Raw genomic sequence first — 24,138 nt, forward strand, 5'->3', positions numbered from 1 at the left:
GCTTTAGGTCGAAAAACAGCCTTTCTATTTAAAATTTCAGAAATCGAATAAAGCTCCTAATATATAACACAAAAGTAGCGTGATGACAGGGATGGGTGTAGCAATGATAGGGACGACTTCAGCGCTTCCGTTACGTCGCAGCAGCTCGAGCGACAGAAGGAATTCCGTGGGACCAGAACATACAGAAAAGATATTTTATATATCGTCAGCGGTGCTCCCTTGTCGCCTCCTCTTTGCCGTGTGGCCGCACTCCCTAAAAGACACAGACACACACGCGCGCACACACCCCCACGCACGCAGCGCATCCGTTTCTGTTCTCCATTGACGTCATCATGTTTTCACGTGACATGGTAGAGGCCAACCAGCGGCTCGCGCAGCTTCTGCAATCTTTCACCAACTGCCTTGTTCACGGCCACCAAGGAGGAAAAAAAAAAACACCCTTCCGATTAAGCATTAAAGAGGAAACCCGAAGCTCGTCTTTGTCTTTGTTATTTACTGGATCGGTTCAAATAATAGTTTTATGATGGAGATGGACATGGCTAAACGGGCATTTTAACCATTTAATGGAGACAAAGTCGATTGGTGGAAGAAAAAGGAGTTAAAGGAGATCCTGTTTTTATGCCAATATAAAGCCTGGACAAGGATTACCTTTTTACGTATACCCTTTTTGTATCTGTCACTGTCTTCTGTTTCTCTGTCTGTCTTTGTCTCTCCTTCCTTTTTGTTGTCCCCTTTCCCCATCCCCCCCTCCCTTTTTTTTGGGCTGCACTTCTGTGGTAGTGGTATTTGTTGCCGGATTATTCTTCGATCATTCACTTTCAGTAAAAACTGCATTTTATTCAATTGCTACCACTCCTTTACTGTTGGGACTGGGTTTGCTGTCTGCTATGGATTTTGATAGCAGTTCGGGTGGAGGCAGTGATCTTCACAACAATCATAACCCACATCAGACAGACGAGAGCAAACCTCTGCTGGGAGAGATGTCTGCCCCTACACCGCCGGACGGGAATAAAATGGGAGCAGCTCCTTGTCGGAGAGCCTTGCTCCACTGCAATGGTATGAGGTACAAACTGCTGCAGGAAGGAGACATTCAGGTGTGTGTCATCAAGCACCCCAGGACCTTTCTCAGCAAGATTTTGACCTCCAAATTCTTGAGAAGATGGGAGCCCCACCACCTGACCCTTACAGATACTAGTCTGGCTTCAGCTACGGTAAGTCTAACTGCCACTTTATTATTTTGCCTTCCCTGTTTTTTCGCACATTGCTTTCAGTTACGCCGGTTTCACGCTGAGCTGCGGGGCCGAAGTGATTGGTTGCGATGGCCTCGGAGTTCAGAAATGAAGCTGGTCTAGCGGTCCACAACGGACAACGGCTTTTCTGAGATATCAGGCGCCTCATATTGTTTTAAGCTTTTTGTTATTTGTTTTTGAAAACGCGTTCATTTTCAAATAATACAGTTGCTGCCCAAATACAAGCACAAAACTAGAAGCTTTCCATGGTGTACGATGAAGATCAAACCCCGTAAAATAATATTTAAAAGAACTCGCATACAGTACTGCGAGACTGCCAATTATTGTCTTTTTAACTCCATTATCATAACAGATTAAACTCAGTGTGGATTTCCTGTTCAGTTTACTAATACAAGTCGAAAATCTTGACATACATTTAACGGCATGGAGTTCGACTTGCGACAGTCAGCACTTTTTCCTTTTAATTGGTCATGAAGGGCATCATACGGATCCCCTCATGAAGGAAGGGGCACATCTATCGAACCTGACGTACGATCCAAACGGAAGATAAGAGATGTTGCAGTAGCGGCCTGTTTTAAGTGTAGATAAGAATATGCCTTTCGTTTAAAACAACAAGGCTTTCACTTCTAGCGAAAACACTGTGAACACCGATTCATTCACTGATTGCACCCGATCATCAATGGGAATTCACTAGACCGTGTTCTGTACGACAGAAGAGTGAAAAAGTGCTATCAGCAGTCGTCAGTTCATTAGTCGCCAACCTGTAAAAAGAGGAAGCAGTGTAGGTGTCGCTAAGCCATTCAGGATGCAGCTAAATACATTGTTTTTGTGCTTTCTTACTTAAAATTATGTTTCCTTTAAATTTAACTTTTTATCTTAAATTTTAAACGATTGCTTACAACGATAACAGAAAATCTTAAATTTATGAAGTGCGAAATGTAGACATTTTGAATTTTGCCATAATCAGGTTTTTTATATAAAGGAGTACCCCTTCACATAAGTGATTCTTGTTAGAGGCAGGGACAATAGAACTAAGGAGAATATTTAAGTTGAGAAGTAGTAGTGGCTAGATTTACTGTTAAAATTCATTTTTATTTTGTATGTCGTCTTTTTTAGTAACAGTACTTTTACCGTGCATTTCAGCAGTTGTTTGGTAGTACAGTCCAATCATCAGGGCAAGAATGTCAAAACCTGTACATAAGAAAAGGGAGATAAAATTTCATTGCAAAAACTGCCCATATTAAAAAGAAAGTTATTCTTATATTTTTTAGGGGTGGGTCTCTAAGTTCATAGTTGTGCGAGTGATGATCAGTGAAAAACAATTTCTACAGAAGTGGATTTTACTGAAGGGTTGCAAGAGCTTCCTGGAAAGAAACCGCGTACACAAGTGTGAACGTATTTGCCTACGTACTACCTGTAATACCCCAAATATGTGCAGCATCATCAGTTTTTATTAAATGCGTAATATACCATGTTTAATTTTGTTAGTAAATGAAGACAAAAGCGCCATCATACATATCCACGCATCAATCTGTTCTTGAACCCGCCTAATAACTTACAGTGTCCAGACTATAGCAAGCCTTCGAATTTAGTGTATGGATCAGATTCTCTTTTTGTACTTTAAATAGTCAGAACAACTTGTAATTATGAGTAGTCAAAGTAGGACACGGGTGATAAAACAGATTGCTGCAGCATGGTGCACAGAAGCTAACCTTGGACGGAGCGCCTGTTTATTGTACAAATACAGTATATATAATCCTCCCTGAAAAATGTTAAAAGTAAAATATTTATTACGTAAACCATAGTTTTTCATAAGTGATTCAATTTTGAACATTAGTGCACATAACTCCATAATGTGTAGACAGTCTTGTAATAATCACTTATGAAATCAGGTTTAGAAGTTAATTATTAAGGGAGAAAAGTAAAATGGAACGGTTTTTTACGTTTATTTCATGTTTTCCAATTTTTGAAAAATCTTTGTGGTTACACTTTTTTAATACTGTTCAAATAGAACTGTTCAGGAATATATAAAATTTATGTATTTAAGCAGAAGGTGTATGGGAGGCCTGGTGTATGTTATTTATGTATTTAGTTTGTGCTTGCCGTGTTATTTAAATTTATGACAGCTGAAAGGTCAGTCTTGTATGTTGCATAGTTAACCCGGACAGCAAACAGGAATAAGATGGGTTCCTCCTCAATTTAAGCAACATTCGGCGAGATGAGTGAGTTGATCGCAATAAAATGTTGCAGCTGGTGTGGGCTCCTCAGCTGAGTTCAAGTTTGAAACGGTAAAACTTGGAGGGCTTACCAAAGCAGTGTTTTGTGTTTTTGTTTTCCAGGTGAAAACCTACAAGTTAGACTGCATAGTTCTTCTTGACAGTGTGGATGATTTAGTTTCTATAAATGAAAGTTTATCAGTGATTCCTGCTTTTTGGTCATTTCATTTCTTTGTTTCTATTATTCTGTTAGTTTGATATTGGCTTTCATGTATTATGTGCAGGAATAAGTCAATGGCTGGGCCTGAATTTGAAGCCTTATGTTCTAAGCCACTGTACTTTAAACTACATCACTTTAACATTTGCTTCATGGTATGAATATCTTTCAATTTATTTGAAAATGTATCATATTCACAATAATGAAAATAGTAACATCCATCCATACTTAAAAACAGTTTGACCATTAATGGATCATAGGAGGCCAGTTTGGGATTTTTTCAAAATTAGTAAAGTATTGTTTGAAATTATCAGAGTTTGTGACTGTCCTATTCTCAAATGGGTATAGTTTAGGAATGGATAGCTGGTTGATGACATTTTAAATATCTTCTTTAGTCTTTGGTGCCTGGGTTCACCTGCATATTGATATTTTGAGGAGAAGTTAAGTGTCAGCTTAACTTAAGCATTTACTTAAAGGCTAATTGTCTGGTTTTAAATGGATTGGTAAGACTACACTGGCCCATTATAAGTGATCATGGATGTGTGTATGTGAGCAAGTGTAAAAATCTGCCCCATGGTGGACTGGTGACCTCTCCATGATTGGCTTCTGTCTTTTCTTCAGTGCTGCTAGTTGTGGTTCCAGAATTTTGTGAACATATGTTAAACACATACGTAAAATTGTTGTATTAATTATTACACATTTTTATTTTACCTCTTATTCCCAAGCAAATGTTAAACCAATTTATATGTACCTAGTTTATTGCTTACACAATTCTTGCTGATGCTGTCTCTTATTTACTTACTATTCCTGTTGCTCCTTAAAAGTGCGGGTCATATTGTTTGTTGAAATTATCAGTTTGAACTGTATTTTCCTGAAAGGCTATTAATTTTAAAGTATTATCTGTGTAACATAAATTAACTGTTCAGTCCATAAAACAATCTAGCCAGGGGTAGGTAGTTAAAAACGTCACCCACACTGTAAATGGAGACTTAATGGAGTTTCATCCAGCATTCTTATTCAAACCCACTTAAATCCAATAACTGGAAGGTAAATCATTTTCTCACATTTACTTATCCAGTTCAGAATTATGAGTGACCAGTGCCAATCCCAGCACCACTGCATGCAATAGAGAAGCCATCCCTGAAAGCAGCATCACTGCTTAAAATAGGTATCAGGTTTAATAAATAAGGCATAATTTGTTTTAATACATTTTTAAAAGCTCATAGTTTTAAAGTAATTACATTTTGTTGCATATTAAAATTCACATTTGGAAGTTTTCAGTTACTATTAATCAGATATAAGAAGTTTATAAAGTGATCTTTTGCATAAACCTTACAGTAACAAATATAGACTTCTGTATTTAGTATGAATGATTACCAGTAATCAAAGGTGTACTTTTTCACAATTAAAACAAAGTTTATAAAACATCGCTTGTGTAATATTTTACGACAAGGAAATGCATTGTTAAATGAATGACTACATTTCTTTTACATGTTCCTTATATTTGTCCATAATTTATCTAAGATCATCCATCCGGATAATTAAGTTGGAGATCTATTAAATTATAGAGTTGTTTCTTGCTATGCATTTGTGTACTTTGTCATTATCAGTCATATGTAGCATATTTCCAGGAGATGGGGCTACTTGTATTTTAGGCCAGTGTGGCACTTTGTTGTTTATTTTTATACTTATGTTTCACCAGTAGTTGTGGTTTAACCCCATGTAAAATCCTACAACAACAGATTTTTTTTGTTTTTTGTTTTTTTTTTTTGTTTTTTTTTAAGTCAAATGAAATAAATTCAAGAATAATGTTTTGTAAGAAAACTGTTATATAGGATTGTTCACACCTCATAACTATGGTAAGAATACAGTTTTTTAAATTGGGTTATTCATTTGCTTTTTAGGAGGTAGTTTGTTTCATTTTTATATTTGTATTGCCTGGTTTTGTCAGTTTCTGCCCACCATGTTTACTGTCATAGGGCAGAATAGTAATGTAGTGTTTTGTGATTCTGCTTTACAGCACAAGGGCACTAGATTTGTATCTTGGCGCCGCCACTATCAGTTTGGGTTTATGTGTTCGCCTTGTGTTCATTTGGGTTTCTGCTATTAGCCTGGATTTCCTCTTGCACAAAGACATGCATGTTAGTTGAAATTTCTCTCATACAGTGCATCCGAAAAGTATTCACAGCGTCATCACTTTTTCCACATTTTGTTATGTTACAGCCTTATTCCAAAATGGATTAAATTCATTTTTTTCCTCAGAATTCTGCACACAACACCCCATAATGACAACGTGTAAAAAGTTTACTTGAGGTTTTTGCATATTTATTAAAAATAAAAAAACTGAGAAATCACATGTACATAAGTATTCACAGCCTTTGCTCAGTACTTCGTTGATGCACCTTTGGCAGCAATTACAGCCTCAATTCTTTTTGAATATGATGCCACAAGCTTGGCACACCTATTCTTGGCCAGTTTCGCCCATTCCTCTTTGCAGCACCTCTCAAGCTCCATCAGGTTGGATGGGAAGCGTCAGTGCACAGCCATTTTAAGATCTCTCCAGAGATGTTCAATCGGATTCAAGTCTGGGTTCTGGCTGGGCCACTCAAGGACATTCACAGAGTTGTCCTGAAGCCACTCCTTTGATATCTTGGCTGTGTGCTTAGGGTCGTTGTCCTGCTGAAAGATGAACCGTCACCCTAGTCTGAGGTCAAGAGCGCTCTGGAGCAGGTTTTCATTCTGGATGTCTCTGTACATTGCTGCAGTCATCTTTCCCTTTATCCTGACTAGTCTCCCAGTCCCTGCCGCTGAAAAACATCCCCACAGCATGATGCTGCCACCACCATGCTTCACTGTAGGGATGGTGCCAGGTTTCCTCCAAACATGATGCCTGGAATTCACACCAAAGAGTTCAATCTTTGTCTCATCAGACCAGAGAATTTTCTTTCTCATGGTCAGAGTCCTTCAGGTGCCTTTTGGCAAACTCCAGGCGGGCTTCCATGTGCCTTTTACTAAGGAGTGGCTTCCGTCTGGCCACTCTACCATACAGGCCTGTTTGGTGGATTGCTGCAGAGATGGTTGTCCTTCTGGAAGGTTCTCCTCTGTCCACAGAGGACCTCTGGAGCTCTGACAGAGTGACCATCGGGTTCTTGGTCACCTCCCTGACTAAGGCCCTTCTCCCCTGATCGCTCAGTTTAGATGGCCGGCCAGCTCTAGGAAGAGTCCTGGTGGTTTCGAACTTCTTCCAGTTACGGATGATGGAGGCCACTGTGCTCATTGGGACCTTCAAAGCAGCAGAAATTTTTCTGTAACTTTCCCCAGATTTGTGCCTCGAGACAATCCTGTCTTGGAGGTCTACAGACAATTCCTTTGACTTCATGCTTGGTTTGTGCTCTGACATGAACTGTCAACTGTGGGACCTTATATAGACAGGTGTGTGCCTTTCCAAATCATGTCCAATCAACTGAATTTACCACAGGTGGACTCCAATTAAGCTGCAGAAACATCTCAAGGATGAACAGGGGAAACAGGATGCACCTGAGCTCAATTTCGAGCTTCACGGCAAAGGCTGTGAATACTTATGTACATGTGCTTTCTCAATTTTTTTATTTTTAATAACTTTGCAAAAACCTCAAGTAAACTTTTTTCATGTTGTCATTATGGGGTGTTGTGTGTAGAATTCTGAGGAAAAAAATGAATTTAATCCATTTTGTAATAAGGCTGTAACATAACAAAATGTGGAAAAAGTGATGCGCTGTGAATACTTTCTGGATGCACTGTATAAAGCAAGTGTTCCTTCCAAGGATAAAGGCTCCACTCTTGTGGGATGGTTTAAAAAATTAATAGATATTTACCATTAAACAAGGTAGGAATATGGAATAATATACTGTATATAATGAGAAAATACAAGTCGGTAGTCTTTTCAAAGTCATGTTTCTAAAAATCATATAAATAAACGTGAGGTAACAATTTTTGAAAATCATCCAATATTTTCTGTAAATTTTCCACTTGTTTAATTTACAGTGTAGTAATTGTAAATTTTAAATGTGAAAAGAATTGTGTGAATCAAAGCATCATTGCTTAAATGAAAGAAAGCTTGTTTTGTATACAGAAATACTATGAAATCTGTTTTGTAAAATTTCCATCAGTTACATCTTACAGGTCATTTATGCATCAACTTAATGAACCCAATTTTAGTATCACTGACAGCCAAAGTAATTTTCACCCACCTCAGACACAACCCAACTACTAATCCTGCAGAGGAAACAGTCCATCACAGGACATTTTACATGAGTTCTTTTTGTTTTTCGCTTTGGCTAAAGAGAAATGAAGGTCCAATAGGCAGCTTTTTAGTCTCATGTAGATGTAGATGTGGTGTGGTGTTCCTCCTGTGTGGAATGTGTGTGTCATACATGGTCTTGTGACCCTGCCATTTCAGTACAAACACATGCTGTTTGGCTGACTGGCATCCCTCAGTTTTCCAGTTGTGCGTCACTCCCTTAATGTATTTAGGTTTGGTTTTGTGCCTTGTGCTTATTGCAGCCAGGGTGGCTTTGGCTCCCTATTGACCACAAATGATATTGCATGGTTTTAGAAAATCAGTGTGTTATGTCCGAGGAAGCATTTTGAAAAGGATCATGCTCGTTAATTATGACTAAACCTATTAAATAATCAAACTTAAAAAAATTGGTAGCCTGCAGTCATTTTTTAAAAAAAGTTTAATTTCTCCCTGGCAGTTTGTTATCTTGATTTTTGAGTACATCTATTGTGTTGACGGCCATAATGGAATATCCAGTTTAGAGGCGATTACAACTTTTGTAGAGATGATAAAAGACACACTGTATCAATCACAATTAATCTTCCTGTACTCCATGCATTTGGAAAAGCAGAATGTTTGAGGGGAAATAACATCAATAGTATGATTTAATATTTTACTTGTTTGCTTTATAATGTCTCTGCAACAAACATAATTTAGTCTTGTGTCCACATCTGCACAATGCTTGAAAAAAAAATGAAATTAATGAAAGTGTAATTTGTTACCTTCTTTTCTATTCACAAGATGCATTTACTTTTAATTAAAATATACTGATCGTGTCTTTCATTTTTGATTATGTATTCATTTTGTAAAACATCCTTGAGATAAGTTTAGGCCAAAGCATGTGTTTATGCCTAAAAGGTACATGGCAGGATATTTTTCAGCATATTTTGACTTTTTTTTAATTTTTTTTAAGTAATTTATTTTTTACTGGCAGTGAGGCCTACTGTAGTGCTGCACAAAGTAATATAACAATTAAGAAAAATAACATTAATAATTCCCTACTGACTGGAAAGAAACACATTGCTGTTGCCAGTGCCACACAATTGCTGGCTAGATATGCTACCATCACTACACAAACTATTGTCCCCCACCTTGTGTTCTACTTTTTAGACATACTTAAAATAAATAGAAAGTAAATAAAAAAGCTGGCTGGCTGGCCAGGCCTGTCAAAGTGTAAAACAGTGAGAATATGTGTAAATATTTGTAAGTTTTAATGTTTAGATCTTACAGTCATATGTAAAAGTTCCCTTTTTAATTCTTTGGATTTTTGTTTATCATTGGCTGAGCTTTCAAAGTAGTAACTTTCTTTTAATATATGACATGCCTTATGGAAACAGTAGTTATTTCAGAAGTGGCATTAAGTTTATTGGATTAACAGAAAATATGCAATATGCATCATAACAAAATTAGACACTTGCATAAATTTGGGCACCCCAACAGAGATATTACATCAATACTTAGTTGAGCCTCCTTTTGCAAATATAACCGCCTCTAGACGCCTCCTATAGCCTTTGATGAGTGTCTGGATTCTGGATGGAGGTATTTTTGACCATTCTTCCATACAAAATCTCTCTAGTTCAGTTAAATTTGATGGCTGCTGAGTATGGACAGCCTGCTTCAAATCATCCCATAGATTTTCAATGATATTCAAGTCAGGGGACTGTGACAGCTATTCCAAAACATTGTACTTCTCCCTCTGCATGAATTCCTTTGTAGACTTCGAACTGTTTTGGGTCATTGTCCTGTTGGAATATCCAACCTCTGCATAACTTCAACTTTGTGACTGATTCTTGAACATTATCCTGAAGAATTTGTTGATATTGGGTTGAATTCATCTGACCCTCGACTTTAACAAGGGCCCCAGTCCCTGAACTAGCCACACAGCCCCACAGCATGATGGAACCTCCACCAGATTTGACAGTAAGTAGCAGGTGTTTATCTTGGAATGTGGTGTTCTTCTTCCATCATGCAAAGCACTTCTTGTTATGACCAAATAACTCAATTTTTGTCTCATCAGTCCAAAGCACTTTGTTCCAAAATGAATCTGGCCTGTCTAAATGAGCATTTGCATACAACAAGTGACTCTGTTTGTGGTGTGAGTGCAGAAAGGGCTTCTTTCTCATCACCCTGCCATACAGATGTTCTTTGTGCAAATTGCGCTGAATTGTAGAATGACGTACAGATACACCATCTGCAGCAAGATGTTCTTGCAGGTTTTTGGAGGTGATCTGTGGATTGTTTGTAACCATTCTCACAATCCTGCACATATGCCGCTCCTGTGTTTTTCTTGGCCTGCCAGACCTGGGTTTAACAGCAACTGTGCCTGTAGTCTTCCATTTCCTGATTACATTCCTTACAGTTGAAACTGACAGTTTAAACCGCTGTGATAGCCTTTTGTAGCCTTCCCCTAAACCATGATACTGAACAATCTTTATTTTCAGATCTTTTGAGAGTTGCTTTGAGGATCCCATGCTGTCACTCTTCAGAGGAGACTCAAAGGGAAGCACAACTTGCAATTGACCACCTTAAATACCTTTTCTCATGATTAGACACACACCTGTCTATGAAGTTCAAGGCTTAACAAGCTAATCCAACCAATTTGGTGTTGCAAGTAATCAGTATTGAGCAGTTACATGCATTCAAATCAGCAAAATTACATGGGTATCCAAATTTTTGCACAGCCAGTTTTTCACATTTGATTTAATTTCATACAACTAAATACTGCTTCACTAAAAATCTTTGTTTGGAAAACACCCCAGTACTCAGATGTTCCTAGGAAATGAAAGACATACCACTGTTATCTTTTTTTTTTTTAAGTAAATTATTATACAGGCTGAGAGGGGTTCTCAAACTTTTTCATATGACTGTAAATGCAAGGCAAGTTAATACATTCACTTGTCAGATCAGGCTATCGATTTCAGGCAGTATGAAAGGGGAGAAGCCTTCATGTTGTCTGAGCAAAACAAAATTCACACCCCTTCAGAAATATAAGAATAGTAAATCCTCAAAGTGTAGTGCTTTCAAAATTATAATTTTATTAAATTACATGTATTATTCAGAAGTAGCCACTGAATGCTAACATCACTGATGCTAAATAAGATAAATTGTATTCTTTTGTTTGAGGGAAGTACATGTGTAATTTAGTCTTCCCCACCTTCCATCTGTGTCCATGCACCCTTGGTAAGCAGGTTTTATTAATTTTATAGTTTAGTTGGTAAATGCTTTTACTGTAAATAAGGTAACTTACAGCATTATCTAAACAAATTTAAATTATCTTATTAATTTTTATAGTTGGTGCACAGGTAGGTTAAGTAACTTGCCTAGTATGAGATCAGAGACGTATACTACACTACACCACACTGACTTGCAAGATGAAAGCTTAAACAGAGTTCTGTGCAGCTCCAGAAAACATTAATAATGATAATTTCCTCTGTTCATTAATCTCACATAATCCAGTTTTATGATTGTGAATGAGGAGGTGGAGCACATTCCAGCAGCCCCGGTTACAAAGTGGAAACCAAGCTTAGATGAGAAACCAGTCCATCACAGAATACATGAGCACTCTTAAACGGGAGCAAATTTAGACTTGCCGAGTTAACTCTATGGGCATCTTTGGGATGTGTGAGGAAAACCACAATAACTGAAGGAAAAATCCAAAATGACATAAGAAGACTGTGCAAACTCTTCTCAGGTATTGAGGCAGCCACTTTAAAAACTGAGCCATACAGATGATTTACTATAATTCATATTCAATCATTTAGATACACAACTCTGAAAACAGATTAAAGTTTTCCACTAATCTTTAATACATTGCACCATTAGCAGTTGTGAAAAGGCACTTTATTGGGCTAATAAGACTGCAATACTATATCAGAAATAAAACAACTGTACAGTAATATAAAATGAAAGATACAAGAAATGCAGTATTGGCAGACACAATGAGTAGTACACTGGAAGAATACTTGTTAGTATTTTGCATATAAGGCAGATGAAATTGAGTGTAGCCTATGTGTCAATCTAAACCTTGGACTACCTTTGTGTGCCTGCGCATATTGGTAAACTTTATTTATGCTAATATGTGCAGAACACTTTGGATTGGAGTTTACGGTGAAAGGATGCTGGTTTTTCCATTTCCATTGTCATAATACTCTGTTCCTACTAAATGCATTATATTTAATGTATATTTTAATGAGATGTTATAAAATAACTACTGCAGGAAACATGGAAATAAGAAAACATTCTCAAAACTGTTTTCTCTAATTAAGAATTTATGGCTGTATTAGGTGAAAGGTAGGGGCATCAGTCCATTTATCATGGCCCATTCTGACACACTCAAACTCATGCAGGGAAAGCTTAGGATCTAAATGAACCTAACCTGCACAATGTTGGGATGTATAAGGGAAACACATGCAGATACAAGAAAAATGTGCTAAGTACACATGGAGAACAACTAGGATTTGAATTTAGGAATAAGCAAATCAATGAGGTAGGCTAACTATTGTGCCATCTTGCAACATTTGCACAGAAATACAAGTGTTAAGTGAAACATAAAAGACTAATAGTGTACTCAAGTAGGAAATGCTTGCAAATACACTTATTGTGTAATTGATAGAACTCATAACACAAGAATAAATTGACATTGCAGATGTTTTGATTAATAACAGAAGTTCAGTATTATGTATGTTGTACCAAGATTACAAAGTTTTCCCTTTTTTTTCTCCTATGTATGTGTTTTTATATGCAAAGGCAATAATCTCATTTGTTATCTGAAGGTATATTTTTTTATTGCAAAAGCTCTGTGAAAATAGCTGGTCAGTTATAACCAGAGATAGTGCCTGGAAAATTAAATAAGTAATAAAACTGCACAGGGTGACCTTCAGCTGCACCCACTCAATCAACAAATAAATGTGTATCAATAGAATCCAGATTAAACACGACGCTCTCTCTTTGTATTCAAAGTGCAGAAGAGCACCTGGGAGGTTGACCGTGCCGCCTCGACTGACTTAGAAATAATTCACAACGGCATAAAAAAGCAACACAACAACAGAATGGAACCCCCTGGGGTGGCCTTCCGCATGTCCACAAATCAGCTGTTTACCAAGTCCCAGCTGAAAGACGCATATTCTGTCGCCTGCGCGTGCTTCTGTGGTTGTGTGTGTGTTGCATTCCTGAAAGAGAAACAAAATCCGAAATCTCCCGAGTTGCCCTCTTTCATTTTTAATAACAGCTTTGCCGTCTGCTTCCCACAGCTGATGACGCAAGCAGATGGGAGGCGAATATCCTGTAGAAAATGGGCTTTTGTGATTAGCCAATTGGGACTGAGTTGAAGTGCTGTTCTATATATTCGCTCTGTTGTGAGGTTCCAGTATATCGGGTGGCAGCAGTGGAGGGTTGGACTTTTTTTGTGCGTGACATGCAGTTGACAGTCGCATCCTACCGCAGCTGCACAAGTTTGGCTCATAGTCATGAGGGCTGCTGTTAAAGAGGTTACGAAAGACAGTTTCTGGAGGCAGTAGCCAAAAATCATGACTGTCCTTAGGGAAAGACAATGTAAAGTTCAGGAGTTGGACGGGAGCGCGAAAAGCCAAAACCTTTTGGAGACCCGATAGGCGCTGGGAAGGAATGGGAAATAGCTGATGTAATTGTGTGGGGACAATGAAAGCCATTATCATCCTGCCATTTTAAAATCACCCCACAATTTTTTTTCTTTTTTTCAGGCTGCGCATGAAGACATACCTATATTCGACGACCACTGTTTGGTTTTCAGGTGGGGCGCTTTTGCCTTACAGCTCCATTGTACTAGTAGCAAGTTTTCACATTCTCTAAGCCAAGTTCTCAGTAAATTCTCGTGTCTGATCCCATAATCCAGTGCCGGGTGCGTCAGACTGATTGGCGGCAGTTTATGGAACCAAATTGATTTGTTCCTGACTTTCTCCCAATGCGACTGGGAAAGGCATTTCCCAGTTTCGGTATGAAATCTGGCAACGCGTTACGATAGAGACTTTTATGGCTACCTATAGTGCATACATTAACGGTAACTGCTATGTAACTTAACCGTAAGAGACTTAATTTGTTCTTGCTAATGTAAAACAAAGCGTTTGTTAAAGTCTTCGTGCATACAAGTTAGTGAGAGAGGCAATCACTAAAGTGTCACCGACTTCCTTTCTGTGTTCGGAATTTGAACAAACTGTTGAAGATGGCAACCAATACATTTGATCTGTGTTTTTATGATCCTTTATATATTAGGCTTTTCTATTCTCTTCTTTGGTAACTACAGTGGTGTGACCGAAGCTTGCAGCTCCACGTCTCCAACAACCCCGAATCTGATTAATCCATTTTTGAAATTAATGGGTTTATTATAGAGGTATATCACACCTTTCTTGCAGCTTCTCTTAAATTCAGTTTTTTTATACTTATTATATTTAACCCCCCCCTTTCAGCATTTACTTATTGTGTATCCCATGGTCAGATGTTTCCCCTTTTTAATTTTTTTTTTTTTTTTTTTTGTCAAAGGTACTTGGGTTAAACAGTTACACAATTTAGTTATTTTTCTGTGAAAGCCTTCTACTCTCCACCATGCCTATTCAAACACAGTGTGCAGCTTTAGTTGTATAATGCATTAAAAAATGTTCTTTTATGACTACAGTTCCAAGTTCCCACTTAACTCTGTCTTTATATTACATGATGTCTAGTCTGCCAGTAAGAAGATTAAGTCATACAGTTGGGATTTCCCACATCGAAAAGATACACATTTTAATTAGTGAGTGTAAATTGACATAGTGTAAAGCAGTCTGTGTCTAAAAGAGTGTTCTCAGTCCATAGGCTATTCCTGCTATTCAACAGAACCAAGTCTTAGATTTTACACTGGATCAGATAAGGGGTGATTTAGATGCACAGAGTGGCATAAACATAAAAATCATGGATACAGACTCGTATGAAAAATAATACAGTTATTGTTATATTACTATTGTTATTATTATTGTTATAATACAGTTAACATAGAATCAAAACATATTATGAGGTTGTCGGATGAAAGAACAGTTCCACAAATGTTTAGAAGGCTATGCTTTCACTCACGTTGAGACAGTTTTTAATCTATAATTTGCCAGGCAGTATGTATATTTTGATTTTGAGAAAAAGAGAATCCTCAAAAAGAGCATATGCATGCTTGCCACTAAAGATAGCTTAACCCTGAATACACAGTATATAAGGTTGGAAGGACATTTATTGGCTCTGCTGCCTCATACGTTGAGATGTACTGTGACTATTAGATACTTGAAAACATATGAAATATATTTCACTCCCTCATGCTTATTTTTTAGTTTACATAAAATAATGACCAGTGTTGGTCATTGTTTTTGAGTTCATACTGCAGAAGTGTATGGCAGAATTGAACTAATTAAGTTGTGATGCCATATCTGATAGGAAAACTTTTTTTTTTTTATTGTCCCATTGTGAGAGGGCTGTGCAGTGTGTGTCTTGTGTGAGGATAGGATTGTTCAGGTTTTAAAATGGATGGATGGATGTATAATAGAGTAGCTCAGTGGTTTAGGTTTCCCTTTTAACTGTTGCTTTAGCATTAATATAGCAGCACTTTAAAAAGTGTTAATTAACTGTATAGTTTCCTTATGTCGTCATTTTTTTTTCTGTAATTATTATGCAGTTATCTCAGTAAAGTTAATAAGTAAAAATAATTTTAAAAAAAAGAACCATATGAAATGTTCTGTATTGTTGCTCCTATGTTTTGTAGAGCAGAATTGGCTCTGCTGCCATTATTCACTGTTAAGCTTTAATTTGCATTTCAGCACTGGATCTCTTTCATCCCAGGCAAGTGACGTCACTGAAGGCATTTTTTTGCCAAATTATACTAATTACTTTTTTGATTTTTTTTTATTTAATGAAAAGTTAACTACCATCATTATGTATAACAAAACATAACTGTTTTGCACCATTTCCATTTTATTCTGTGTATCCTGTAATATTTTGTTTGCTGTGGAAATTCTGTTTTATGTTGGACGATACACTATGGCACAACTTTATCTGTCATCTCTTCCAGGGTTGTTTCTTAATGGGATAGGTTCTGACAGTGGCCATCAAGGAAAAGATTAAAACAATGTTTGAATGATTTAACTTTTGAGTGCCAGTTTGCGCACTGCTTTCATGGTGTGCTTTTTAAAATAACTGACTTCTAAAAAGGTAAACCACTGTTCTTTCTAATTGAGATGTCTGATTGATGCATTTGGTGAAAAATACTAATATCTACAGTAGATAAATCTGTCTGCCTTTCTCACCCTGAAATAAAATCATTACTTCTGTATCTTTTAGGACTAAAAATATTACCTGTGATGTTTGTACAGAGTATGCTTATTGCAACTGTAGTGAATTGTAGTGAGTTCTGTGAATTTCAGAATTGGTATGGTGTAGCCGATCCCAACACATCAGCAACAAAGTAGGAACCACCATTGGAAAGAGTGCCATTCTCTTGCAGGGTACACGCACACATGCTCACACTTACTCATGAGTTGTTAATTCCAAACCACCAAGTAACCTAGTACAGACTTCTTTGGGAGGAAAATCAGGGAATCTAAGAAAGAACTGTAAGGACATGGGGAGAATTTGTAAACTCCCAATGGCTAGGATTTGTTTCCCGGACTCTGGAGCAGTGAGGTAGCAGGGGTTATTACTGTACTGGTATGTAGCCCTTGAACAATTGCTATATACAAGTTAGCTTTAATGTGTAAAAACAATCAATAGTAAAACCCACCCACACAGTGAGGCTTTCACTTCTAACAAATCATCCATTCCAACCACTCCAGCAGTGTAGCCCACATTTGTTTTAAGTGATAATAATATGTGCAGTTCTCTGTATGGTTGCATATTGTAGTATAATATAAAATAATACAGAGGCTTTATGTTTGTTTATAAAGACTGATTCAGTGATGTTTAATGATAGTAAAAAAAGTTTGGAAATTATGATCCATTCTTTGCAACCCTAAAATTGGAAAAGGCTGGATTAGTTAAAGCATAGGTGGGTGAATGGATTTACACACATATTTATTGTGGCAGTTCTTGATAGGGTCCATAACTGATGGTAATTTTATGCAGTGTAGGCAGACCGTGAGGTGCCTTAGTGGTTTCTGCACTGGCAACAACTGCATCATTATTGTTAATAGACCACCACCAATGGTGGTTTTATGACCTATTGTAATGGACAGAGAAACGGACACAAATGGAATTCCGTGGGGCAATAATAGGGATATAAAGCAAGGGTCTTTCCCAGCAACAGATAGCAAAATCTATCTTGTTAAACCTATACACGGTTTCCTGCTCATTGTAGATAATAGACTGTATTATGGTGGCTTTGCCCTTTAAGGGACAATTAGGGCACATGTTTAAAGGAAAAGTTATAGGAAGACATCCTTTGGATTTTGCTAGACCATTTCTGACTCTGGAATGATTTGTGTGTTTCCCCAGAAGTTGTTCCTGAATGAGCCTTAAATTTCTCTTCTGGCCCCACACTAGAAACCTTGGAGATGGTAGAGCTGCATGATATAAGAGCTCAAGTACTAAGAGGAAGAGAAGCCAGAGAGATTGGGAGAATATGGAGATAGAGAGCAGGAGGAGTGTTTTTTTAAAGCAATATTGATGTATGCAAAAGAAGCAGACTCTACATGATAGGCAGGTTCAGAGAGGTCTGTAGGTTTGTTTTAGGCTTCTGTACCCTTCCGAGTTATTATTTTTGAAATACTGGATCTTTCTTTTCATTAAAGGACTTTCTTATAACTGTCTAGAAATTAATTTTATTTAATATTTATTTAATATTAAATTTATTTTGACTTCCAAATTTCTCCATCCACCAACACTTTCTAGTTTAAAGCATCAGTGCAATCATGTAGAAGTCTGATTTTGTTTATCTCAAAACTGCATGGTGAGAATAGTAAGTAGGAGTGTGGGAATCCTTTGACACACTCCACATTTGTTTGAAGTTTTTCATAGAATTTTTAATTTTTGTTAGTGGTTATCAACATACTTATGAGCAATGGTCCATTTTACTTAGGTTTTTCATACTTTGCTGCTGGCATTTCACTACACACCACTCATTAGGTGCACTTTGACCAGTAATTGCAGTATTAAAATGAAATGGATATGTCTCATACACTTGTGACCCTGAAATAGGAAACTTTAACCTTGTGTGATAGTGAAGCCATCTCTTTCTGTTATATAGCATCTTTTGTTGTAAAGGTCATAGTGCAAGGCACTGTTACAGCTTTTAATAATGTAATTGCACATATATATGACTTTTCAGAAATTTATAGTGCAAAAGTGATTTATTTCATTTTTAGTAAGGTAAACCCGTTTAAGTCCTCTGGGAAATCACATGATTGAGATGAGTTTGGCGGTATGGGTAGAAAGCTTTCACTGACCAAACAAACAAACAAAAAAAAAATTTAAGATAACAATGTGACTTTATTTAGTGCCTTTATGTAGTGCGTAGTGTAGGGTGGAGTGGTGGCTCTGAGGTAGGGATCTGCACTGGTAATTGGAAGGATGCCGGTTCAAATCCCGTAAACGCCCGAAGTGACTCTACTCCATTGGACCCCAGAGCAGCCCTTAACCTGCAATTGTTTCATCTTGGGTTAATCTACATCCAGCCCTGCAAGTAGGCCCTCCAACCTGCAGGGAAAAACCTGGGGGTTGGTGGCAGAATTGGCACTCCAGCCACCATAAAAAAAAAAAAAAAACCTCACACTGTTCCATTCCATCTGAACTAGTGTGATGCTGAGGTGTCACCCATTGCATGACTGCACTTGGGTCCTAATCTGGGGATCCTGAGTTGATTTGTCACGTGGTGGGTGCAGCAATGCGCTGTATCAGCGCGTGCTCCTAACCTCTCTGTCTCTCTCTGTAGTAAACCTGATCCAAAGATGATTTACCACTATATTATATCCTGCATGTGTGTGTGTGTGTTTTTTATATATACTGTATGTAAATGTGAAAAGACTTGGTGTGACACAGGTCTACTTGCTTTTGTGTTGAGCTTCTGTTGAAGGGTAAAGAAAGGGTATTGTGACACTGATTTGATTCTCTCCTCATGTGGCTGATATGACAGTGAGTTCTTGACATAGGGTTTTTAGGTACAGCAGACAAGAGGTGGGAGAGAAGGTGAGGCTAGTGAAGAAGTCATGGATCATCTATGTACATGGTTTGGAATAAGTATGTTCAGATATTGTTTAAATGGATTAGAAAGCAAGAGCTGTTAGTTTATGTTAAGGCATTTATTTTGAATTTTCATTTACATGTTGCCTCTTCTGCCATCGCAACAGAAAGCAAAAAGAGACATGTTGCATTTGCAGTCAGAAGAAATCTCATCCTTTAAAAGATTTTGTGACACATTGGAAAGCTTTAAAGGGGAATGCTAGTGTTTCAAAATTTTCACCAATGTGCTAAAGCTGTTTAATATATACACATTGCATTCGTAGTCTGAGTCTTGACGACCTGAATTGTGTGGGTGATGAGCCCAAATGAGGGTGAAACATGTGTCACGTGCTCTTTGCTTTATTTGACAGTAAACTATGATATATATATATATATATATACAGTGCATCCGGAAAGTATTCACAGCGCATCACTTTTTCCACATTTTGTTATGTTACAGACTTATTCCAAAATGGATTAAATTAATTTTTTTCCTCAGAATTCTACACACAACACCCCATAATGACAACGTGAAAAAAGTTTACTTGAGATTTTTGCAAATTTATTAAAAATAAAAAAATTGAGAAAGCACATGTACATAAGTATTCACTGCCTTTGCCATGTAGCTCAAAATTGAGCTCAGGGGCATCCTGTTTCCCCTGATCATCCTTGAGATGTTTCTGCAGCTTAATTGGAGTCCACCTGTGGTAAATTCAGTTGATTGGACTTGATTTGGAAAGGCACACACCTGTCTATATAAGGTCCCACAGTTGGCAGTTCATGTCAGAGCACAAACCCAGCATGAAGTCAAAGGAATTGTCTGTAGACCTCCGAGACAGAATTGTCTCGAGGCACAAATCTGGGGAAGGTTACAGAAAAATTTCTGCTGCTTTGAAGGTCCCAATGAGCACAGTGGCCTCCATCATCCGTAAGTGGAAGAAGTTTGAAACCACCAGGACTCTTCCTAGAGCTGGCCGGCCATCTAAACTGAGCGATCGGGAGAGAAGGGGCTTAGTCGGGGAGGTGACCAAGAACCCGATGGTCACTTTGTCAGAGCTCCAGAGGTCCTCTATGGACAGAGGAGAACCTTCCATCTCTGCAGCAATCCACCAATCAGGCCTATATGGTAGAGTGGCCAGACGGAAGCCACTCCTTAGTAAAAGGCACATGGCAGCCCGCCTAGAGTTTGCCAAAAGGCACCTGAAGGACTCTCAGACAATGAGAAAGAAAATTCTCTGGTCTGATGAGACAAAGATTGAACTCTTTGATGTGAATGCCAGGCGTCACGTTTGGAGGAAACCAGGCACCGCTCATCACCAGGCAGTACCATCCCTACAGTGACGCATGGTGGTGGCAGCATCATGCTGTGGGGATGTTTTTCAGCGGCAGGGACTGGGAGACTAGTCAGGATAAAGGGAAAGATGACTGCAGCAATGTACAGAGACATCCTGGATGAAAACCTGCTCCAGAGCGCTCTTGACCTCAGACTGGGGCGACGGTTCATCTTTCAGCAGGACAACGACCCTAAGCACACAGCCAAAATATCAAAGGAGTGGCTTCAGGACAACTCTGTGAATGTCCTTAAGTGGCCCAGCCAGAGCCCAGACTTGAATCCGATTGAACATCTCTGGAGAGATCTTAAAATGGCTGTGCACCGACGCTTCCCATCCAACCTGATGGAGCTTGAGAGGTGCTGCAAAGAGGAATGGGTGAAACTGGCCAAGGATAGATATGCCAAGCTTATGGCATCATATTCAAAAAGACTTGAGGCTGTAATTGCTGCCAAATGTGCATCAACAAAGTATTGAGCAAAGGCTGTGAATATTTATGTACATGTGATTTCTCATTTTTTTTTATTTTTAATAAATTTACAAAAACCTAAAGTAAAGTTTTTTTACTTGTCATTATGTCATTATGGGGTGTTATGTGTAGCATTCTGAGGAAAAAAATGAATTTAATCCATTTTGGAATAAGGCTGTAACATAACAAAATGTGGAAAAAGTGATGCGCTGTGAATACTTTCCGGATGCACTGTGTGTGTATATATGTGTGTGTGTGTGTATGTATGTATGTATGTGTGTGTGTGTATATATATATATATATATATATATATATATATATATATATATATAATAAATATTATTTGTTTTATTTTTAGCTTAGAAAAGATGTAGTTTCAGAATTTTAAGCTGACATACTACAGCTTAATTTTAAGAAACTGGGCGTAGATGTTTGCTCTGCTTCATCTAAGCCCTAGGTACTTGCATTCAGTTCTCAGTCTGTTGTCTTCTCATGTTTTTTATGGCCGTGCAGATTTCCTCTACCATTCCAAATAAGTTTATGTCATCTTAACTGTGCATTTTAAATTACCCTTGTGTGAGTGTGGTATGTAATGGATAGGAATCCTACCAGAGTTGGCTCCTACCTTGTGCTTGGTGCTATTAGGGTAGGATCCAGTTCTCCATGGCTTTGCCCTGGAATAAGGGAATTCAGTAAATAAATGTGTACTGATTTGAATTTCTCCATCCTCAACCAAGTAAACTGCATTACAACAGACACAAATACACGTATCTTAACAATTAAGTGTACCTGTCCATTGTCAATTCTGCTATGTGTGAAATCACTTGCAGCATCTTTTTTTCAGCTTGTGATCTGTATTTTTCATTTTGTTTGTGTTTTCTCTCTCAGACGAAAATCTTATAATCATCTTTTACAGTAAGTTGCAAAACCCATTGCTTGGAAGATTTGTGCATAATTACTATTTTATTACAGTTGCAAAAGGGACCCCATTTTAAAATCGGAGGAAAGAACCCAGAACATCAGGTGCAAATGTTCTAGTAAATTAACTCTCAAATCCTCATTTTCACTACTTTTCATTTCACCAAAAGCATAGCTAAGGCTTGTATTTTTTATTTCTTTGACTGACTGTGTTATCCTAGTTCTGCCTGACCTTTTGGAAGATGTTTTTCTGTGTTCTCATTTCTGCCTTTTTCATGTGGAGCTTATGCAGTACATCTCCTTATTTCTGTTGTAACAGTTTAAATAGTTCCACCTACCATAACAATATATGTACTATATATAATTACAGTATTTCTTTTTTAATGAAATCTGTGCTTTCTTTTGTTTCTTTTTATTACAAAAAAAATTGAAGTTGCGCTGGAAGAAAAGCATGATGAGCTTATCTTGGGAACTTTTTTTTAAACTAATATCTTATGTTTAAAATAATTATGGATCTGTCCATTCATTTTCAAAACTCACATTTTCCATTACATGGTCAGAATGACCTGGAGGCTACTTGCTGTTGGTGGAGTTTGAAAACAATTCTGGGTGGAATGGCAGTGCATCACTTTCACATGTACACACACAAACTCACTAGGGAAAATGTGAAAACTGCATATTAGGGTGGCATGCTGGAGTACAGGTTACTTTGGTCTAACATGTTGGATTCAAATTCTGTTCCCAGTTGTTGTCTGTGTGAGGTATGCATGTTCAGCCCATGCCTGTTTGGGGTTTTCTTCAGGTACTCCAGTTTTACTCCCACATGACCGAAAATGTACTGGTTAGGGTAGTCGACGATTTGAAATTGACCATAGTGTTGAGTGTATCCATTATCCATTCTTGTACTACCATGAAATTATTTCATTCTTTTGTTAAGTTCATGGTCCTGATGTGTTGGAACCTCACTTAGTTGTCAGTGCTTATCACTGTACTTTTATTATTTACACATCCATATTTTTTTTTAGTTAACTACTTAGTCCAGGACAAGGAACTCTTTGCCTTTTCATGGCTTAATTTGGCACAAAGAATAAACTATCACTAAAATGGGGCACCAATTCATTGCTTGGCATACTCTGTGACGCATCTAACCTCACTAAGATTAGGCTGCTTAGCCAACTTTACCTGCATATCAATGGAATGTGGGAGGAAATTGGAAACCCCCCCCAAAAAAACCAGACACATGCACGTCATATAAATTCTAGACAGAATGGTCCAGAATTTGAACTCATTTGTTTCATAGAAGTGCTACCTCCTATGTCCTAGCAGTGTGTGCTTTGGCACTGTTTCCTGGGATGGATCTTGCCTTAATGCTTAATGTTTGTAGGATTGCAGCTGGGTGCCTGTTTGCCTACAACTGGATTAATCAGATTCAAGAAATGTGTTTTATTATAATATAATGCGTTTAAAACATTTTTAATCCAGTTCTGGGATTTTGGGGGACAGACCCCTTTCTTGCAGCTTTTGTTAGAAACCAATCCCAAGACAGGACAGGACAGAGTACAGTCACTCACACATCCTAGGAGTACAGATTACATTTATTTATTATTTATTTTTTTTTGGCTTATTATTAAAAATCACCATGTAAACCTTATACAGTGCACTTCCAAATAAAATTCTGTCAAATTATATTATCCTGTGATCCTGACTTGGTGAAATGATTTTGAAAATAAATTGTTAATTGTTCAAGATTTAACTTCTGTGATTTCAAATATTTACTGTTTCTTTTATTAAAGAGACTTAATTTACCCTGTGTAAATGAGTGAATAGGTCGGCCTGTCTTTGTATATCCCTAATTGTGCAATTCACAATTAATTTATGAATTGGATGTAGTCAGTCAATTTTTGTTGTAAAAGCTGTTGAATTTCAACACTGTGCTGGCTTCCTCTCCATGTGAGGCAAGGCCATGTACAGTTTGTGGAGATCATGCTGAGCATCGTGACTTGGAGAGGTTTTAAACAGCAGGCTGTTACAGTCATCAGACTCTTATCAACTTTCCTTATTTCCTTTATTTTGTGGATATGCTCATCCTGTGCATTCCACATAAAGTAAATTTTTTTAATGATTTTAAAAGTTTTTTGTTGTAAGCTACATGTAATATTAAGTACATATTTTGTTAAAAAGGAATTTAAACTGTTATCTGTTATCTCTTTGAATGTCCCTGTA

At 37.6% G+C, this 24,138-nt stretch overlaps 1 protein-coding gene across 5 annotated transcripts in view; it reads left to right on the plus strand.

Moving 5' to 3' along the window:
* The first annotated feature begins 372 nt into the window (after positions 1-372).
* The window catches only part of cmip (c-Maf inducing protein), a 184,908-nt gene continuing 161,142 nt past the window's right edge, over positions 373-24,138 (plus strand). For 2 of the 5 annotated variants that reach the window (XM_028810155.2, XM_028810158.2), the window contains exon 1: positions 374-1,211. In XM_028810155.2, the coding sequence (XP_028665988.1) occupies positions 888-1,211 (324 nt within the window). In that variant the 5' untranslated portion in view covers positions 374-887. Of the gene's footprint in view, positions 1,212-24,138 lie in introns of all 5 variants that reach the window. The other 3 variants (XM_028810157.2, XM_028810159.2, XM_028810156.2) reach the window with 2 other exon arrangements.

Source organism: Erpetoichthys calabaricus, chromosome 9 (genome assembly GCF_900747795.2).
Source record: "Erpetoichthys calabaricus chromosome 9, fErpCal1.3, whole genome shotgun sequence".
Lineage (NCBI taxonomy): Eukaryota > Metazoa > Chordata > Cladistia > Polypteriformes > Polypteridae > Erpetoichthys > Erpetoichthys calabaricus.